This window comes from Eurosta solidaginis, chromosome 2 (assembly GCF_040869045.1).
Source record: "Eurosta solidaginis isolate ZX-2024a chromosome 2, ASM4086904v1, whole genome shotgun sequence".
NCBI lineage: Eukaryota > Metazoa > Arthropoda > Insecta > Diptera > Tephritidae > Eurosta > Eurosta solidaginis.
This window is the reverse complement of record NC_090320.1, coordinates 59,275,618-59,296,977: the sequence shown is the minus strand read 5'-3', so window position 1 is coordinate 59,296,977 and position 21,360 is coordinate 59,275,618. Positions and strand designations below refer to the sequence as shown.

Below are 21,360 nucleotides of genomic sequence, written 5' to 3'. Positions count from 1 at the left end.
CCCGAATGGCCGCCCTGCGATATTTGCTAGGAATGCAACGTACCCTAAATAAAAAGGGCGATCTCAAATCCTAATATGTCAGTGTGTTAGAAGAATACCTTTTCGTCGGCCACATGGAAGAAACTATCCAGATCAAGACTACTAACGGATAACATTTCGCACCCCTAATAACGGTCCACTCAAGGACTTCAAGTTAAAAAGGGTCACCTTCGGTGTCAACTGCGCGCCCTTCTTGGCCATCAGAACTCTACACGAGCGCAACTCCCACCCAAGGGCAGCCGCAATACTGAAAACCGAAACCTTTGTTGACGACATCCTATCAGGTAGTCATGATCTTCAATCAGCCGAGCAGTACCTTTCTGAAGTAATAGATGCTCTTAACTCTGCCCACTCCCATTAAAAAAGATAACGGCAAATCATCCCGACATCCTCCAAAAATACCGAAAACTGATTTGCTTGAAACGAACTTTCTCGAGTTCGAAAAGACTAGTACCGCCAAGACCCTGGGCATCCAGTGGAACGCCCTAACGGATATATTATCTTATACCTTCGACTCAGATCCGGTATCCACTGCAGCCACGAAACGGCAAATCCTCTCCTCCATTGCGAAACTTTTCGACCCCGCAGGGTGGCTGACGTCCATTATGATCCAAGCAAAAATCTTGATGCAAGAGCTATGGCTAGACGGGACTGACTGGGATGAACCAGTGAAATCCCTCCGTCTCATCAAGTGGGCACAGTTCACCGAAAATCTCCCAATGATCTCGGAGATTGAAATACCACGTTGGATAAATTACCATCCCGATCAACCAGTTGAATTCCATGGCTTCTGCGATGCCTCGTAAAAGGCTTATTGCGCGACCCTCTATGTAAGAACCACCGTAGGCACACAAGTCTTCACTCACCTGTTAGTCTCTAAAAGGAAAGTGGGCCCATCAAAACAATAAGTTTGCGACGCCTGGAGCTGTGCGTTGCTGTCTTACTAGTCAAGTTAATCGCAGTAGTCCAACCCCATCTCGGCCTCGATAAACGCAAACTAACTCTGTGGTCTGACTCCGAAATTGTTTTAGCCTGGCTTGAGAAGCCACCTCATTCCTGCAAAACCTATATCTCAAATCGAACTGCGCAGATCATAGACCTCATCGGCAATACCACCTGGCGACATGTGCGCAGCAAGGATAACCCGGCAGACATGGGCACCAGAGGATGCATACCCCTGGATCTAGCCAGGTCATCGCTCTGGTGGAGTGGCTTTCCAGACCCCACGAGGATTGGCCAAAATCCACGGTCAGAAGCGTTGAACCCCCCGAGCTACGACTAGTGGAAACCCTACACGCCGTCGACAAAACGGATGATATATTAGACCGATTCTCCTCTTATCCCCGTACTATACGTGTAATAGCGTATGTGTTAAGCTTTATCAATAGACTAAAGGCCGCGATAAGCGGCAACCGTGCCCCAAAGTTCCCACATTGTCACATGCTGACCTAACTTGCGCTAAACACCGCCTGATTATCTTGACGCAAACTAGAATTTTCGCCTCAGCAAGAGCTTGTTTAGAGAATTCGAAACCAATCGGGAGGCGGAGTCCCTTGCTGGTACTTCATCCCTTCCTGGATCAAAGCGGTGTTCTTCGCGTCAATGCGCGACTTGCACACGCCAATATATATATACATATAAGGAACGTCACCCCATCATTCTCCCCGAGAAATCTCGGCTCCCCCTCCTGTATCTACGTTTTCTTCATAAGTTGTTGCTTCATGCGGACGTCCGCCTCATGCAACAAGTTATAAGGCAAGAATTATATATTGCCCGCTTGAAACCCCTGCTAAGCAAATGCATCTCTCAATGTAAAACCTGCACAATTCACAAGCAGAACACCCGTTCCCAAATAATGACAGCCTTACCCCCTTTACTATTACTGGCAAAGCATTTATCGCTGCCTTTGCCCGCTTCGTGGGCCGTCGAGGAGACCCCAGCCAAATGATGAGCGCCAACGGCACAACCTTTGTGGGAGCCAAACGTGCTACTGAGAAGGAGTTCATGACATTCCTGAAGGAAGTCTCATAGGACGTCGTCCAGAAATATGCACCGCAAGGCATCAATTGGAAGTTGATACCCCGGCGCTCCGCACATGGGCGGCTTGTGGGAGTCCGCGGTGAAAAGTTTTAAAACTCACTTCAAAAGGCTTGCTGGGATCCATACATTTACCTTCGAAGAATTCTCGACTCTCGCCCCATATCCCAGCTGTCTCAAGACCGCAACGACCTCACCACCATCAAGCCAGGTCATTTCCTTAGAGGTGGTCCGTTGCTTTCTCTCCCCGAACAGAATTACGAAAACCTCTCAATGATCAACCGGTGGGAAAGAGTAAAAGTCTTGCACCACCAGTTCAGCAAACGCTGGAAGGACGACTATCTCATGGATCTACAAAAGCGATATCGATGGAAGATGAGCCAAACTCCGCAACGAAAGGGCCACCTCTTAGTCATCAAGGAAGACAACCTCCCCCTACCGAGACGCATAGAAGACACACATCTCAGGACGTCCTCACCAGGCCAATCACAAAACTGTGTTTTCTGCCGATTCCTGAACTCTCGGCTCACTAGCACCCCCCGAAACTACTTCAGTCCACTACATGCACGCTATAGAAGAATACACACAAATCCCGCGAACACCTTACTAACACTCCATTCCCAACATGATGAGTGACTAACGGCTGTGTTGTTTTTCTTGTCTCATTCGGAGATGAATTGCCAGCGTCCCCGGTTCCTACATCGCGCCGCTCCTTGGCACAAAAAGTGACAATACCAACGACCCCACCACGAAGTGATGATGCCGTATCGACTATTGACGATGCCGTTTATGTATGCGGCACCATAGTTTACAGCCATGCAACCCCAACAACGTGCCTTGATCGCCAGGGCGCATAACTACTGCACTAACTGCCTGGCATTGTCACACCACACACGCGTGTGTACATCCCGCGAGCGCTGTCACGTCTGTGGGCTCCATCACCACACACTACTGCATCCCGACACCGAGAGTCGCCAACCCCAGCATGTAGTATCACAGCCGGTGCGACGCCGTCGTCAGTCGCGCCGCCGCGAACCACCAAATCGCAACACTATGCTGGCGAGCCATACCAACAACCACCGGCAGCAGGAGTGTCTGGCACCGCACCCAGGTCACGGCGCAACTAGCGCCCACCGACCGTGTCAGCGAGAGCTGCGACATACACTAGGCGCTTAGCACGCCTGGGGGAGGCAGGATGTTTACGCGACATGAGTGACCACACGTTCCAACGTAATTGCTTAATCATTGTCCTGAACATTATATTTTCATACATATTTATCGTTATACAACTCCTGTTCTTATAAAACATACATTTAAATTGTGTCAACTACGTTGTTCATACACTATAACTTAAGTCTAAATATCTGGACAGGTGGTCACCCTAACGCGTAAGATTCCCCAATCTGAATTCGCCGCGCCTGAAAAGTAACGATCTGGCATGATCGCCGTCATGTTTCGGGTGGCCATAATTTTTATACTTAGCTGAGCAGAGCTCACAGAGTATATTAATTTTTTCGCATAACGGTAATCCGTAACGGCATAAACTAATCGAGATAGATATAGACTTCTATATATCAAAATGATCTGGGCGAAAAAAGAAAATCATTAGCCATGTTCGTCGGTCCGTCCGTCTGTCTGTACGTAAATATGAATATGATATTGAGTAAATTTTGAGGTATCTTCATGAAATTTGGTATGTAAGTTTCTGGGCACTCATCTCAGATCGCTATTTAAAATGAACGAAATCTGACTGTAACCATGCCAAATTTTTCGATATCGAAAATTTCGAAAAACCGAAAAAGTGCGATAATTCATTACCAAACACGGCTAAAGCGATGAAACTTGGTAGATGAGTTGACCTTATGACGCAAAATAGAAAATTAGTAAAATTTTGGACAATGGGCGTGGCACTGCCCATTTTTAAAAGAAGGTAATTTAAAAGTTTTGCAAGCTGTAGTTTGGCAGTCGTTGAGGATATCATGATGAAATTTGGCAGGAACGTTAGTCCCATTACTATATGTGTGCTAAATAAAAATTAGCAAAATCGGAAGGCGAACACGCCCACCTTTTAAAAAAAATTTTAAAAGTCTAATTTTAACAAAAAATTTAATATCTTTACAGTATATGTGACCTGGAATCATGAAACGACCCTATTTTGCGAAAACAGGTTTTCGAGAAAAACGCGTTTCATGTTTTTGTTTAGCTTGACTCTGTGTGTGACTGGCCGTTGTGAACGAAGTTTGTAATTAAAATTTAATTAACTTCCCGATAAGCTACAAGCGCGAAACTTGGAATATAGTTCAGAACCCGATGACAATGCAATAAAAAGAAAAAAAGCTCCGATAGGTTGCGCATGGATCGAAATATTTCAAAAAATCGCATTTGTGGTCGGATTTGGCTTTAAATGCGATAGAAAACTGCGGTTTGTTCCATTGGAAAGAGCGTTAAATTTCCTATAAGGATCACTCAAAAAGTGAAGAACGGTATTTTCGCACAATAGGGTCGTTCCATGATTTCAGGTCACATATAAGTAAATTATCTCAACATTCAACTCCAGTAATGGTATGGTGCAACTAAATACAAAAATAAAAGAAAATTTGAAAATGGGCGTGGCTCCGCTCTTTTTCATTTAATTTGTCTAGAATACTTTTATTGCCATGACGATAACTGTTTTCTGTGAAAATGGATGAAATCGGTTGAAGCCACGCACAGTTTTTATACACAATCGACCGTCTGTCTTCCGCTCGGCCGTTAAGACGATAACTTCAGCAAAAATCTATATATCATTACTAAACTTAGTTCACGTACTTATATGAACTCACTTTTTCTTGGTATAAAAATTGGCGGAATCCGACATTGACTACGCCCAATGAAAAAATTAAAAAAATGCCCTAATTCTATACCAAACATGAAAAAAGGGATGAAACATTGCGATTGGATTGGTTTTTTGACGCAAAATATAACTTTAGAAAAAACTTTGTAAAATGGGTATGACACCTACCATATTAAGTAGAAGAAAATGAAAAAGTTTTGCAGGGCGAAATCAAAAGCCCTTGGAATCTTGGCAGGAATACTGTTCGTGGTATTACATATATAAATGAATTAACGGTACCCGACAGATGGTATTCTGGGTCACCCTGGTCCACATTTGGTCGATATATCGAAAACGCCTTCACATATACAACTAAGGGTCACTCCCTTTTAAAACCTTCATCAATACCTTTAACTTGATACCCATATCGTACGAACACATTCTAGAGTCACCCCTGGTTCACCTTTATGGCGATATCTCCAAAAGGCGTCCACCTATAGAATTAAGGCCCACTCCTTTTCAAAACACTCACTAACACTTTTCATTTGATACCCATGTCGTACAAACACATTCTAGAGTCATCCCCGTTCCACCTTTAGGGCTTTATCCCGAAATGGCGTCCACCTATAGAACTATGGCCACTCCCGTTTAAAATCCTCTTTAATACCTTCCATTTGATACCCATGTCATACAAACACATTCCAGGGTTACCCTAGGTTCATTTTCCTACATGGAGATTTTCTCTTATTTTGACTCCAAAGCTCTCAGCTGAGTATGTAATGTTCGGTTACACCCGAACTTAGCTTTCGTTACTTGTTTTATTTTTATATTCTCCTTTTCTTACATTTTCTCGGTGTCTTAACCTATATCTTAAGTTTTACTCTTGTAACTCAATGAGAACTTACATAAGAATCAATGCCAAAATTCCTTCCGTTCCGTTTGATTTTTATACTCAGCGTGCTTTGCACACAGAATATATTAACTTTGATTGGATAACGGTTGATTGTACAGGTATAAAGGAATCGATATAGATATAGACTTCCATATATCAAAATCACCAGTATCGAAAAAAAATTTGATTGAGCCATGTCCGTCCGTCCGTCCGTCCGTCCCTCTGCCCACTAACCCGATAACTTGAGTAAATATTGAGATATCTTCACGAAATTGGGTACACGAGCTTATCTGGACTCAGAATAGATTGGTATTGAAAATGAGCGAAATCGGATAATAACCACGCCCTCTTTATATATATATATAACATTTTGGAAAACACATTATTTAGTAAATAATACACCTAGAATGTTGAAATTTGACATGTGGACTGACTGACTGACTCTTGATAAAAATTTAAAAAAAATTTTTAACATGGGCGTGGCACCGTCCACTTGTGATAAAATCAATTTTACAAATATTATTATTGGCTTAGCTTTGAAAGAAAAATTAACGAAATCGGTCAAGGACCAAGCCCACTTTAATATAAAAGATTTTTAAAAGGGTCGTAGACGATAAAAATAAGTTATATCTTAGCAAAAAATAGCTTTGTATCAATGGTATTTCATTTCATCAAAGACTTCTAATTTTAAAAAAGGGCGTGGCACCGCCCCCTTTATGACTAAGCAATTTTCTATGTTTCAGGAGCCATAACTGGAAGAAAAATTAACGGGTCGTAATAAAATTGGGTACACAATTTTTCCTAATAGCAGAAAATAATTCTAGTAAAAATGGACGGGATCGGTTAAAGACCATGACAACTTAGATATAAAACAAGTTTAAAAGGGTAGTAGACTAGAATAATAAGCTATAACTTAGCAAAAAGTTTTGAATCAATGATATTTCACTTATCAAATTTTATTGTAAGAGGAAATGGGGAGACATTTTTTTTTAACACGCGGTGCCACGTGTTATGTAGAAAAGTAATTTATCTGAAATCAAATGTACAATCGAAGCTCACGCGGAGTATATAATGTACGGCTACACCCGAACTTAGACACCTTTACTTGTTCTAAATATCTCAGTCCGTGCACCACCTAGCGAAACTTTTTGTATTGTGTCATCGGCTGTCATCGACCTCTAAATTAAGCTCTAAATTTTTAGCCTCTAGCTCATCGAGAAGTTACTTAAAACCCAGTTTCAAATTTCGAAATTTTTATCTAATTTTTTCGATCCGTGCGCCACCTAACGGATTTTTTTCTCCTTTTGCTCCTTTGTCACGGTGTCTTAACCTGTTTGTTAGGTTTCATGGTTGTAGCTCAATGAGAAGATACTTTAAAATCGATCTCAAAACACCAAATTTCCAAATTCTTATCTAAATATTTAGATCCGTGTGTCACGTAACCGAATTTTTTCTCATTTTCTTTAATTTTCTCGGCGTCTTCTCCTATCTGTGAAGTTTTAAGGTTGTAGCTCAATGAGAACTTACATGAAAATTAATCCCAAAATTCCCTCCGTTTCGTACGATTTTTCTAAATATCTCTTCCCGTGCGCCCCCTAGCGACTATTTTTGTATCGTGTCATCGGCTGTCATCGACCTCTGAATTAAGTTAGAAATTTCAAGTGTCTAGCTGTAGAATTTCGAACTTCAAACTTCGTAAGCCGATATCTATTTTTTGGAGGCTAAGTTCGAAAAACGGAGATAGTACTTTGTTTACTTAAGTCTCAATCTCTAGAACAAAGTGGGTTTTGTCAAATACCCAGAAAAAAAGTTGATTTTGTCGCATAGTGTTATTATTATAAATACGAAACAACAGGTTTGACTCACTTATTTAGTTTGACTTCTCCTATTCATGATATTTGGCATATCTTTGTTAACTTTTCAATGCAAACCCTGCAATTTTTCCTCCAAAAATATCATGAGTTTCAGGTCTAAGTATAATAAGAATCAGGTAAAATAACAGTTGCAATAAATATTGAAAGTGCTATAACTTCTTTGTTTATTATTTTAGTAATATGGTTTCAAAGCAAAATTTTCTTGAATTTTTAAGTACTTTCGACAGGGTAAGGAAAATAACATACTTTGGGGGGGGGGGGGGGGGGGGGTAAATTTTGTTAGCTGATCTAATCATGTGAAAACGACTTCATAGCTTAAAAGGACATTAAACGAAATGTGAAGCTTTTCAAAGCCAAAATAATGATATATCAATTTTAAAAATCGGACGTCGAATAACCAAGTTACAACGAAAAAACCTTTTTGGCTGTATTTCGAAGGATCAAAAAAATTTAAAAAAAATTTTCTGAAACCCTCTCAACATAATCTTCAAATTTAGGGGCGGACATTAGCAACTTTTTTTCGACCCAGTCTACTATATACGTAAGCATTCGGTGAAATTTGAAGCCTCTATCTGTCTAAATGGGGCAGTAATTACGAAACGTTTATCTGAAAAGAAAGTTTATCTGAACAATCGGTTGTGGGGGATATATGCTATAATACGACCGATCTCATCCATTTCTTGAGACAGCAATAAGTGCAATATGTGAAAGTTTGAAGCTTCAATCTGATAAATTGAGGAAGATATGACAAAAATCTTATTTTTCTGAAAAATCGGTTGTATGGAGGATATATGATATAGTGGTCCGATCTGGCCGGTTCCAACAAATGCATAATCGGACACCTAAATACACCCGCTCACTAAATTTTATCAATATATCTCAAAAATTGAGGGAAAACTTTGCATACAAACAGACAGACCGACAGACGGACATGGCTACATCAACTCAGCTCTTCATCCTGATTACTTCGGTGTACTTAATGGTGGGTCTATCTATTTTCCTTTAAGGATTTACAATTTTGGGATTCGTGACGAAGGTAATATACCATTTCATTTTCATGAAAGGTATAAAAAGAGAACACATGTGGAACGATTGAAACAGTCTTGGAGTATTGCATTAAACTGAACCAAGTTCCATTCTCTCTGCAACTAGCCTTAAAGCGGAGTCATTGGTGCCGTTTGTCGTATCGCTGTAGTCGTATCCCTAACGTAATCAGCTGTTTATCGTTACGACGGTAACCCAAAAACCAATTGGTTGGCTACGATACGGTTACGAACCTTAATCGATTGCATAGATTCCTATAAGGTTGGTCGAATCAGCTGGTATAAGGTTACCGATACGGTTACCGCTAAGCACCAATGTCTGCAGTTTTAGAGACACAGTTTGAAGATGCTCGTTAGGCAGATGATATAGATGCCCTACCCTTTTTTATAGTTCCTTCAAATGGTGATTATGGACGGCTACCTCGATTTATTAATGCACCTTTCCACGGAATTATAGCATAGTTCTGTCCAGGCGTGCTTAACCAACGAACCGATGTCATTTCGTTACGATAATCAACGTTAATAAACGAAACAAAGTCATTTCAAACTGTGTCTCTAAATTTTTGTTGAAATAGTCGTCAAATAAGAAATATTTACATAGACTGACTGTGTCTACTAGTGTTACCAGAGTTCGTTTGAGGACCCATTTTACTACCAGGACTTAGGTTAAAAAATAACTCCGTCTTTTTGAGAAATAGAAGTTCGGCAACACATAAATAAAACAAATGTAAGGCGCGATAACCTCCGAAGATATCTAAGGCCGAGCTTCTCTTCCAATATGCGTCGTGCTCCTTTTAATTTTTCCTACATATTGGCGGGGCAGGATCTACTTGTTTTATGCCGACTCCGAACGGCATCTGCAAGGCAGATGACTTTTCACTGAGATATTCTCATGGCAGAAATACACTCGGAGTGCTTGCCAAACACTGCCGAAGGCGACCCCGCTTAGAAAAATTTTCTTCTAATTGAAAAACCTTATTTCTAAAATATTGATGTTGCTTTGCCCGGGGTGTGAACCCAGGGCATACGGTGTGGTAGGCGGAGCACGCTACCATCACACCACGGTGGCCGCCACACAGTGGCCGGCACAGCGACCTCGAAATTTGATAACTCTACCGCTCCTACTAACTGAGCGAGGGCAGGGCACGTAACCAGTCAATTTAACGGCATTGTACTATCCCACTTAATAAAAAATGGTAGCGATTAGCTTGATGAGCCTCCCATCAGCTCCCATGTTACATATTTCTACCTTTCGACAGAAATCTACTCACAGTTCGATAGTCATAGCACACTAGTCACGTGCTGTCTGTTAACTTTATTCCTTTTGTAGAGGATAACCAAAGTCGCAGCGTTAGCTTTCCTCGTCATTTCTTGGTATACGACGACTACTTCTCTCTCTTCTTTTTTTGTTCTGACTTAAAGACTTAAAGGTGTAACTTTTTATCACTGCGCCTAGTTTGCCTCGCCGTTCTGGGTCATTTTTCTCATAGTTCTAGGCATTCTCTCTTCCTCTTTCGCCTCTTCAAAGCAGGCTTGTCACTTTCCACCGATAGCTAACTCTTCTTCCCGATCTGGGCTTCTTTATTGTTTACTCTTCCACCCTGCTGGCGAGACCGGACCCAAGGGCGCTCTAGGCCCCATTTTAATGCTCGTTCTCCTGGAACCAATTAATTATCACGTACATCAATCTACTGTACAAATAGCTTGTTTTTACTGGAACGATTTTGTTAGTTCAATAAGCCTGTTCATGCCATTTATGGAGCATTATAATATCTCTCCAAGATCAGATATCACGAAAGCGCCCAAAGTTCGGTACCTCATATTTTCCAGGGCTGAGCATTCGTCAAGGAAATAGGTCTGCGTTTACTCACAACTTTCTTGGTTGCACATCCTGCACATGCCATTCTTTTTGCGTATGGGAAAAGGAGTCGCCTCTCGGGTAGGTGAGGTTGAAAATTGGGTTGGAGAAGCTATATATTGCGCTGGAAACCACTTGAAAAGGTTGCACTACACAACACCTTGAATCAATTTGGTATTTTAGTCGCCACTTACGACAGGCATACCTACCACGTGTATATTCTAAGCCTCCTAGCCCGCTAGCGGGCAACAGACCATCTCTACTCCTAGTGGCTCTGCTTAAAAGATACAGGCTGAATTTGAGGATTGAGGGTACGATTTAAAGCTGTTCGTATAAGACCACTGCACCAACACCGCAGTCCATTTCGGACCCGTCAATAATGAGATGACACCCTCCTTACACCCCATATCGGCTAACCAAACCGTTCTCGAAGGTGTTCTCACCTTAAAGTCCTTGTCAGCAAAAAGGATGAGGGCGGCCCGCGGGAAAGACCAGGTGGAAAATGATATAAATTGCCTTGGTGTGGCCAATTGGTGCCAGTTAACCCAACGAAGAAGAGACTGGCGCGCCTTGTTGGGCGGCCATGACCATTTAAACGGTTAAGCGCCAATAATTTACGTATGTAAGTAACCAATATATAAACTAAAGAAATCAGCAAAAAGGTAGAAATTCTAAATTAATGAAAAGTTAGAGATATTTTATCTGCGTACAGCGCTAAATAATACCAAAATTTAAGCTTTCGATTTCAAAGTATTTTCGAAAGTATGTATGTATTCTGTTTTTAAATACTTTTTGTTTTTTTTATCTGGTACTTTTATCATCACTGGTTGTGTACATTTCATACTTATATAATTTTAATAAAACAATGTAGTAATAACAATGTCAATAAATGTTATGTTTAAAGACACAGAGTGAAATTTTCTGAAATACTCGTCTTCGATTTTTCCAAAAAATACTGTATCCTTATGTATCGCCATTTGAATTGTCTTTGTCCTTTTTCTTTTAAAGTTGAATAGCAGCCGATAGGCTCCACCGATTTTGACAATTCGGTAAAAGTCTAATTGAGGGGTCGACTGCTAATACTCTACCAAAAATATCGACAGAATTGTCAAACGACGCGCATTGGCTTCAGTATTAATGATCCGAAGGCGGAAAAGAAAAATTTTAACTCGTTCAAAAGGTATTAAACAAAAACCGAAAAATTACCCGGGGGTTTTATCCATAGTATTTTTGCGCAGAACACTTCTCTGTATTGGCGGACTTCGGCCGCGCTTAAAAAAAATAATCCTGGGTGGGTCCAACACCGGTTTGGAAACCAAAACTAAATTCGCGCAAAACACTTATGTTTACAATTTTTTTTTGTGGGTACAACAACATTACAACAACCACATGAAAATAGCCAACTTCAACTACAAATATCTCCCGGCAGAGATACATTTTTTCTTTTCCGCTTTCGGATTATTGTTGTCGAGGTCAATTTTTTTTACACCTCTCTCGATTCTTTTGGTAGCGTATTAGCAGTCGACCCCTCAACTAGACTTTTACCGACAATTCTAACACCAATTCGCTTGTAATTAAAAACTCTTTAATATGCCAACCTAATAAAACCGCACTGGGTTTTTTAGCGCACGCAAACAACCGGAGTTTTTTGCCCTAACCGAAATAAGTATGCGTTGCGATAATGTAAAACCTGTATGCAAACGTCAAATCTAAATGTCAGGCAGAACAAAAATTGGAAATCGAGTTTGTTTTCACGCAGCAAATTCAATTTCGGTTGCTCACATACAAGTTGTATGTGCATGAGACATTTTTGACAGAAAATGACTTGCTTGCATTTATATTAGGTTGGCATGTAAGAGCACATTTTTTATTTCTGTGAAATAAATTTCTGTTTTTAAAATTTTTGCAAAAACCGTGCAAAAAAAATTGATCTGGAGCACATTTTTGCACGCAAGGAAAACAACATACGCAAAATTTTACTCTCTATGATATTTTATTGAGAAATAAATGGCCCGCAGTATTGATGCTAGATATTTTCATTTCCACACCTTGCTCTTGAAGATTTTCCATACAAAATTTTATTTTTCAAATACTTGAATACTATGTTCAAACAGAAAAATAAATTTAGGAAATTTCGATTTGAATTGAGTGCTGTGCATACATCTCGATTTAGCTTGCACAATAGTAATTTGATAGCTGGTTGGCTCATCTCTACAGCAAGAGCATACCTTTGTTCAGACTGTCAAAATAAACACGCACATTATTAGGCGAATGAAAACATAAAACTTTGCAATTTTTGTGTGTTGTAAGAAAATGTGTTCAATGTTTTGGTTTCATTTTGAGTTTGCCATCTTCTTTTGATAATCCCTACTCCAGTGAAATGAAAGACATAAAATCAGCTGATGAGATGAGCCAACCATATAGTTTAGCCATGCGTAACTGACGTTTAAATATACTCAATAAACACACTTTACAATGTTGCATTTGCAGTTTGAAACAATTTGTTACGCAATTTTTTTTAAATTGGCAATTTATTATTACAATTTATTATATGACAAATTGCGTAATAAATTGCCCAAATAGTATAAATTGCCAATTTGGTGTGTGTTTGAACCTAGTATAAGTATTGAACATTTCAATATTTGTTCTCTTTGGATATTTCATTTTTGTTCTGTAAAGTATTTGAAGAATAAAATTTCTCGACCTTTTGGGGGGCAATGTCCCCTATTTGATAACACTACCGCTCCTACTAAATGAGCGAGGGCAGCGCACATAGCCAGTCAATTTAACGGCATTGTAATATCCCATTTAATTAAAAAATGGTAGCGATTAGCTTGATGTGCCGCCCATCAGCTCCCCTGTTACATATTACTACCTTTCGATAGAAATCTGCCCATTGGCACAGTTTCCTAGGCATAGCACACTAGTCAGGTGCTGTCTCTTAACTTTATTCATCTTATAGAGGACAACCAAAGTCGCAGCGTTAGCCTTCTTCGTCATTTCTTGGTAAACCACGACTACATCTCTCTCTTCATTTTTTGCTCTGGCTTGAAGATTTAATGGTGTGACTTTTTATTACTGCGGCTACTTTGCCTCGCCGTTATGGGTTATTTTCCTCGCGGTTCTAGGCATGCTCTCTTCCCCTTTCGCTTCTTCAAAGCAGGCTTGTCACTTTCCACCGATTGCTAACTCTTCCTCCCGATCTGGGCTTCTTTATTGTTTGCTCTTCTGCTCGGCCGACGAGATCAAACCCAAGTGGCGCTCTAGGCCCCATTTTAGTGCTCGTTCTTCTGGAACCAATTAATTAGCACGTATATCAATCTACTGTAAAAAGAGCTTGTTTTTACTGGAACCATTTTGTTAGTTCAATAAGCCTGCTCATGCCATTTATGGAGCATTATAATATCTCTCTAAGAGAAAGCGCCCAAAGTTAGGAACCTCATATTTTCTAGGGCTGAACATTCGTCGAAGAAATAGGTCAGCGTTTAATCACAACCTTCTTGGTTGCACCTCCTGCACATGCCATTATTTTTGCTTATGGGAACATGAGTCCGCTCTCGGTTAGGGGAGGTTGATAATTGGGTTGGAGAAGCTGTATATTGCGCTGGAAACTACTTGAAAGGGTTGCACTACACAACACCTGGAATCAATTTGGTATTTTAGTCGCCTTTTAGGACAGGTAAACCCGCCGCGTGTATATTCTAAGCCCCCTAGCCCGCTGGCGGCCAACAGACCATCTCTACTCCTAGTGGCTCTGCTGAAAGATACAAGCTGAATTTGAGGATTGAGAGTGCGATTTCAAGCCGTTCGTATAAGACCGCCGCAACAACAGCGCAGTCCATTTCGGGCCCGTCAGTGAATAGTAAGGATGACACCCTCCTTACAGCCCATATCGGCTGACCAAACCGTTCTCGAATGTGTCCTCACCTTACCGTTCTTTTCAGCAAACTGTCTCGAAACCGTTTCAAGAGCTCACTCTTGCTGTCGATTAATTAAAAATAATAAAATAAATATAAGGCGCGATGACGCGAAGAGATTTAGGCCGAGCTTCTCTTCCCATTTGCGTCATGCTCCTGTCATTAATATTTCCTACAAACTGGCGGGACGGGACTTACTTTTTCTATGCCGACTCTGAACGGCATCTGCAACGCAGATGAATTTTCACAGAGAGCTTTTCATGGCAGAAATACACTCGGAGTGCTTACCAAATCACTGCCGAGGGGCGACCCTGCCTAGAAAAACCTTCTTCTAATTAAAAAAAAAACTTATTACTAAAATTTTGATGTTGCTTTGCCCGTGGCGTGAATCCGGGGATCTTTGGTGTGGTAGGCGGAGAACGCTAACATCACACCGGCCGGTTACGTTGAACACCGTAAAGAAGCGCTTTCACATTTCAACTACTTTAGAACGCTCGCTAACTGAGCTTACTAATTGCACGCTTCCATCGTTTTATATATCGGGATCATCACGATTCCTTATTCCCCGGCTTGCTAAAATACTACCTCCCCCGCGGGTTAGGGGGCTTAGAACATACGCGCGGTAGGTATGCCTATCGTAAGAGTCGACTAAAATACCAAATTAATTCAAGGGGTTGTGTAGCGCAACCCTCTCACGGAGTTGCCAGCGCAATATATAGCTTCTCCAACCCAACTGTCAACCTCACCTACCCGTGGCGAATACTGTTTCATTAAGAGGCCCTGGCGGCCCGAACTCCTGATGGATCTGGATGGTGGGAGGTGGCAGGATGGCCTAGAAGGTTTCATGTGGTCATACCAAATCGTTCCCGAGATGTTCATGTTAGTACCTTTATGGTGCTTGTTGCCGGAACGTACGGGATCTACATCAGGCAAAGGACCATCAAAATCGATAACAGTCCCCAAGGCCTTTGGGTAGTGTCCCTATCGCTACAACAACAACAACAATATTCTCCCCCATCATCCTAATAGTCTTTGCCGTTCGATTGCCTGCCCGACATGGCGGACTCAGCGGTCTGCCAAATCAAACGTTACTTCCGGAGGCGGCACGTTATCAATCCACATAATACCTAGGATTGGAAGCTTTGCAGTTCTTGGTTACCTGTATCCCATTGCTGTGCTATAAAGCGAAACGAACTATCGACAGGGTGTTTGCTATAATTAATTTTATTTCAAAACGCACGGAATGTCTTCAATCCTTTGGTGCATCTAAAGGCTTAGTGCCCTAAGCTGCCTCCCCATGTTACTCAAGGCTCAGACACCACTGTTACATTCGATGTGCGTGTGTGTGTACATTTAAGCACGTGTGGGGTATTTAAAATAATTTATTTTTATTTGAGCTATGGAACGCAAGATTTTGGGGCAAGAATAAGTGCGTTAACGTGTTGGTTGGCCTGCATGCCTAGATACATACATACACACGCACAAATTGCATTTGCTAATATTCAAAGGAAATAGTGACATTATTTTATTTTTATAATGTTTGTTATATTAAAATTTTTGCCCCGCCGCAGCACGCAAATTAAATTGCTGACGAAATTTTCAAAACAAATCGATGATCGATCAGACATATAAAAGTTGGAAATTAATTGAATAAATTCATAGTACAGTTCAGGAGTTCCAACGAGTACCAACCAAATAACGGTATTAACTACATAGAATTAGTTGTGCACAGACGTAGCCATTTCGTCAAGTTTTCATTAAATTTCTAAATAAGAAGAACATTTTTACAAACAAAGACGCATATACAAAATGTTTAGCGTAAGTTGAATATAAAATTAATTTTTAATTGCTGATTCAAATACAAAAAAATTCCAACATCCTTAATTGATATGCTACGTAATCTCTATTATTAGTTATTCGGACTATTCATCATTGGCTTGGGTGCTGTCACCGCCATCGAATTGGGTCACTCGCCACTGCTGCTTAAACCTTTAGTTAAAACTGTTGAAGTGGAAGCTCCTGCTAATTATGAATTCTCTTATTCCGTGCACGATGAACACACTGGCGATATTAAAAGTCAAACAGAATCGCGTAAAGGCGATCTGGTACATGGACAGTATTCGTTGATCGATGCTGATGGTTTCCTGCGTACTGTGGATTATACATCAGACGAGCACAATGGTTTCAATGCGGTAGTACATCGTGAGCCGCTCGGCCATAAAGTTGTTAAAGCTATTGCGCCTGTTGCCAAAGTTCTAGCACCCATACCAGTAGCACCAAAATTGTCATTGCTCTCTCATTATGGTAAATAAGCTGGAATCATCTCACGCATACCCCTAAAACAAAAGTACCAAGGACATCATACGTAATGAAAACAGTCAAAGGATATGTATAAATTTATGTATGTACATATATTTATATTAAGTGTAGGAATTAGAATCATGGCGCACAACAACCAAATCATCGAAAAGCATTGAGCAATACATAATTTTTTTATATTTAGTAGTGAATCAGTTGCTTATATAGAAAATAATTTTTAAGTATTTGCAAGAAAAAACACACACATCTTAATTTTTGTTTTATACACTACGACAGTAAGGCACATAAAAACTGATATCCACAAATATGCCAAGTACTCTCAGTAGCCGAACTTCATACAATTCTTCATACATTTTCAAAACAAATGTATACTCCAACTAATGCTTGGTTTTCATTAGATCAAAATTACTGACATCAAAAACTGCCTCAAGCTGAACCGCTGGTCAGTTGTGGTCAAATGCATTTCCATTACGTCACTTTATTCATTTGAAGTCGATAAAGCAGTGTTTATTTATTTCACAACCCATTTCATTACTTATTGATGGGACGTCTGTTGGCAAACGAAAGCAAATTGCCAACATGTTAGCAAATGAAATTGGAATGTCAAATTTGCCATACCTTTGGGTAATGGTCGTTTTCAATTCCTGATCAATTTAACTATCACTTTGTAGTCAAAACGATCGGCAAGCGCATTTGACGTTGTATGACAAACCGTTTTCATTGATATTGCCAAGTTCGTGGTCAAATTTGACCTAGTGAAAACCAAGCATAAGAATGTTGAAGGAAAATTATAATCTGCTCTGCAGCTCCCGTTTTAATGCTTGATCTCTCCACATTATACTACATAAACAAAGTCATACACTATTCGCATACATAGGTACACAGCTTTTGAAATCTTTCTTTCGCTTCATCCAAAGCTTATAATTACTTACATACCTTCTTGCATCATCACTTTCCCTTACGCTCGCTTAGTGCTCTTTATGGTTATTTTTGACCTTTTAACATACAAAGTTTTGTTTCTACTGGTCCTCATAATGTCATATTTGACGATGAAACTATTGTACGTTATTTTATGTTAAAGTTTACGTTAATAATTTGTTGTAAGAAAGCACTTCATGCATTTTATAATAAAAATTGAAATGCAATTATAAAACAACAACGATATGTTTCTATAGTCGGCTATATAGAACCAACTGATGCGGTCCTGTACCTGGATTCACTTGTAGTCTAAATAATATGACTCATATCCATCTCCCACTCGGGGGTAGTAACATAGTTATGGAGTCCGCACCTCAATCAGCAGTACTATGCTTGACTTGGTTTAGTTTAAGCTGTGATTCATAACAGCGCGAAGCTATCCTCATTGTTGCGGGAACCAATTCGTTATATCTTCTCGCTGAGCAAAGAAAAGCAATATATGACAGCGGATCGGGAGAGAGTAGAGCTGCTGTTACCATACAGGCGGACATTGTTACTTTCGCAAATATCTGCACAGAATTTGCAATTAGACGATGTAGGTACACCACACGTTCTTCAAATACGAGCACTTCGCCGAACAGCGAAGAAAGGTAGACAAGATATTTGGCGAGCTACCCCCAGACAGTGTCAATAACATGACCTGCTGAAGCATATACTTCTTAGCAAACGAAAAGGTGTATGCGTAGCCCATTGGCGTGAGAATGGCCATGGAGCTCACGTACGGTGTAATCGTACCCGAAGTTATGTTAAACGCAGTGCCATTTACGGGAAATTTCGTGGGCAGTGGAATGTTAGATATTAGCGGGTAGCACTTCATGGAAGAAGGGAGTCCTACAATTGGAGTGCCTCGCAGTGAGGCTTAAATATCCCGGTCAGTTCATAAACCGTTTCCTCCTTCCACTAAACTCAAACAGAAATAAAACCAATCATAGGTATTATGTGGGGATCGCTGCGAAAATTAGGTAGTTGAGCGGAGATCACAAACTTAACACGTGCTCTTCACCATAGAGCTGCAAAGCTGTCGATAAAAGGTCTTTAACAGCCGTTTTCGCCATCTTCAGTTAACGCCTTACCTATAAGTTATCGAAATTCTCGTTTTCTATATGCTGTCTATCAGTGCAAAGCAAGGCAAAAGTGTAAACAGAAGTCAGGTGTTCTGTTGGTTTTCGTGGATTCACAAAAGCAATTTTCGCGGCTTGTTTTACAAAGTACTCACATTTATCGATTTAACTTGGAGTTGGTCACCCTGTATCTAAAAGGTTGATATCCCTCAGTTAATTGCTAACTAAATAGAAATGTCGAAAGCGGTACGATCCCGGTTTCCTCGGGAGCGACTTGCTCGACCTCCCGAACTTTGTTTATGTGGTATTATTTAGAGGCGTTAAGATGTGCATATGATACGTACAAGGGGTGGTCCTTACAAATGAAATAATGTGAAATTAAATAAACTATTTTTTTCAGTCTTTCCCTTTCAACGTTAATATGAAAGTACTGGAATGAAACTAGTGCATGGCATCATCTACTATAAAATTATCGAGTTTGGATTTTAGATTGAAAGAATGAAAACTTTAGCCCAGTTCGACATCCCTAAACCGTCTCCATCCTTGACCACTTATTCGATTTGTTTCCCATCTCTCATCGTTACATAGTTTCTCCTGAAAGAATGTAGGAAGTGAATTCTTTCAAAATCACGACCTTTTATTCCACGCCAACTCCTACTTGGAGAATCGGGGCAAAAGTTATGCTGGTAGTTTTCAATGGCGTCTCAGAGAGTGCTTATAAAGTGTACGCCATAGGAAAGTGTTCTTTATCACCTGTTTGGGTCGTCGTAGCTTATGCTGACGACCTGGAAATTGTCGCAAAGGGGAAACTACTGAATATACTCAGTACCATTTTAAAGGGGTACGTGGGTATCCTAACCGGGGTGCCTGAATAATGCTAACCCTACCAAAACGGAGTTGGTTCTATATACGAGTTATAACTTCCCGAATTTAGATCACCCTGGATTAGGGGGAGTACCTCTGATGCTGTGTGACACTTGAGAGTACACACCAGGGGTGCTTCATTTGATATGGTGGTGTTCTATGGAATTTTACTGTGGTGGTTAGCACTATTCTTTCCACTACTTCAAAAGGATCGATTAGTTGAAATAATCGAAGCAGGGATTAGGCATGGTTGGGGTCCCTTATACAACACCTACACTGGCACTAAATGCAATATCAAATCTAAAGCGGTTGACACCGTAGACAATAAGGTTTTTGAGATATCGAATACAAGGTTGTGAATTAGTTACACTCTAATAAAATTTAGAAGAAAAAATCTTAGTTCGAGAAATTCAAGAATGTATGTTGAAGACCTTAACGGTATTTTCCTGAAAAACTGCATAGACGCATTGAAACTAGCGACAGAAAAAATCGATGGTTTGCCGAAATGAGACTTTTGATAGTGTAATCGATAGTTTTGAAACACTGCTTTTGTGCGCCGGCTTCTGTTGCTACATTCACCGCTCATATTATCTCAAGGAAGGAAGAGAAGTTTTCTACGAGAAGCTTGGTTTCAGCTGAAAATTTGGGCTGCAGAGTCTTCTATCGCCGCTACTTAGGATGCAGTGGATGGGATGTTATCCGACGCTCTCCTTTTACTCGGTTGTGCCTATTATCTAACCTTAATGTCACGTTATGCTTAAAACTAACCCTCATATGTATACTAGCAGACCCGGCAGACGTTGCTCTGCCCTAGCTTTGGTCTATCTGCATAACTTGTAAGCAGTTTTTACCTCTTACTCTCCCTCCCCATTTCCCCCACTTATCCTTACCTTTTTATTCACTCTTCCCTCTGCCTTTCTATTTTTTTTCCCTCACTTCTTTTCCGCTCCATCTATCCATATTTCTCTATATTCGTCTAATTCTATCTTTTTTTCCTTCGCTCTTCTCTCTAATTCCTCTTTTTCTTCTCCATCCTTTTTTCCCAGCCCCATTCTTAGTGCAATTCCCAGTCCCAGTCGCAGTCTCAGCCCTAGTCCAAGTTCCAATCGGTGCCAGCTCCATTTTCCGAAAAAAATTTCAAAAATGCTAATCAAGATTCTACTATTAATATTTTCCTGCTTCGTTGTACTATAAAAGATCTATAATATTGTTGTACTAATGCTTCTTATCAATAAACATAAACAAACATAAACATACAGACAAAGAGCTACCTATATTCACCATTTCAGGTAAATCGAAACAAAAGAACAGAGTTTGTTCGAAAAGACTGGCCCCTGATTCTGTTCCCGGAAAAAAGTATCTTAAATGCTAGTCTAGGCAAAGGGCTACCTATATATCAAATTTCAGGCAAATCGAACCGTGAGTAGAATTTGTTCGAATTGACCGGTCTCTGGCCCACTTCCCAGAAAAAAACTTCACAGGAACGCTATCCTATCTTTCAAGTTGGATCAAACCGCATACGGTGCACAAATTCGATTGAAATCGGTTGAGAAGCTTAGGAGTCCATCGCAGACAAACAACGTGACACGAGATTTATATGTTTTAAGATATCATTCCTGACTGTTAGTACATTTTAGGGATATGCAATTAATCGGTTAAATAAAAA

At 40.4% G+C, this 21,360-nt stretch overlaps 1 protein-coding gene across 1 annotated transcript; it reads left to right on the top strand.

Moving 5' to 3' along the window:
- The first annotated feature begins 16,145 nt into the window (after positions 1-16,145).
- Cpr30F (Cuticular protein 30F) lies at positions 16,146-17,031 on the top strand. The gene is made up of 2 exons (XM_067769512.1): positions 16,146-16,290; positions 16,386-17,031. Exons 1-2 carry the CDS (start codon positions 16,282-16,284, stop codon positions 16,782-16,784), a joined length of 408 nt encoding a protein of 135 aa, XP_067625613.1. The 5' UTR covers positions 16,146-16,281; the 3' UTR covers positions 16,785-17,031.
- Positions 17,032-21,360: the final 4,329 nt, after the last annotated feature.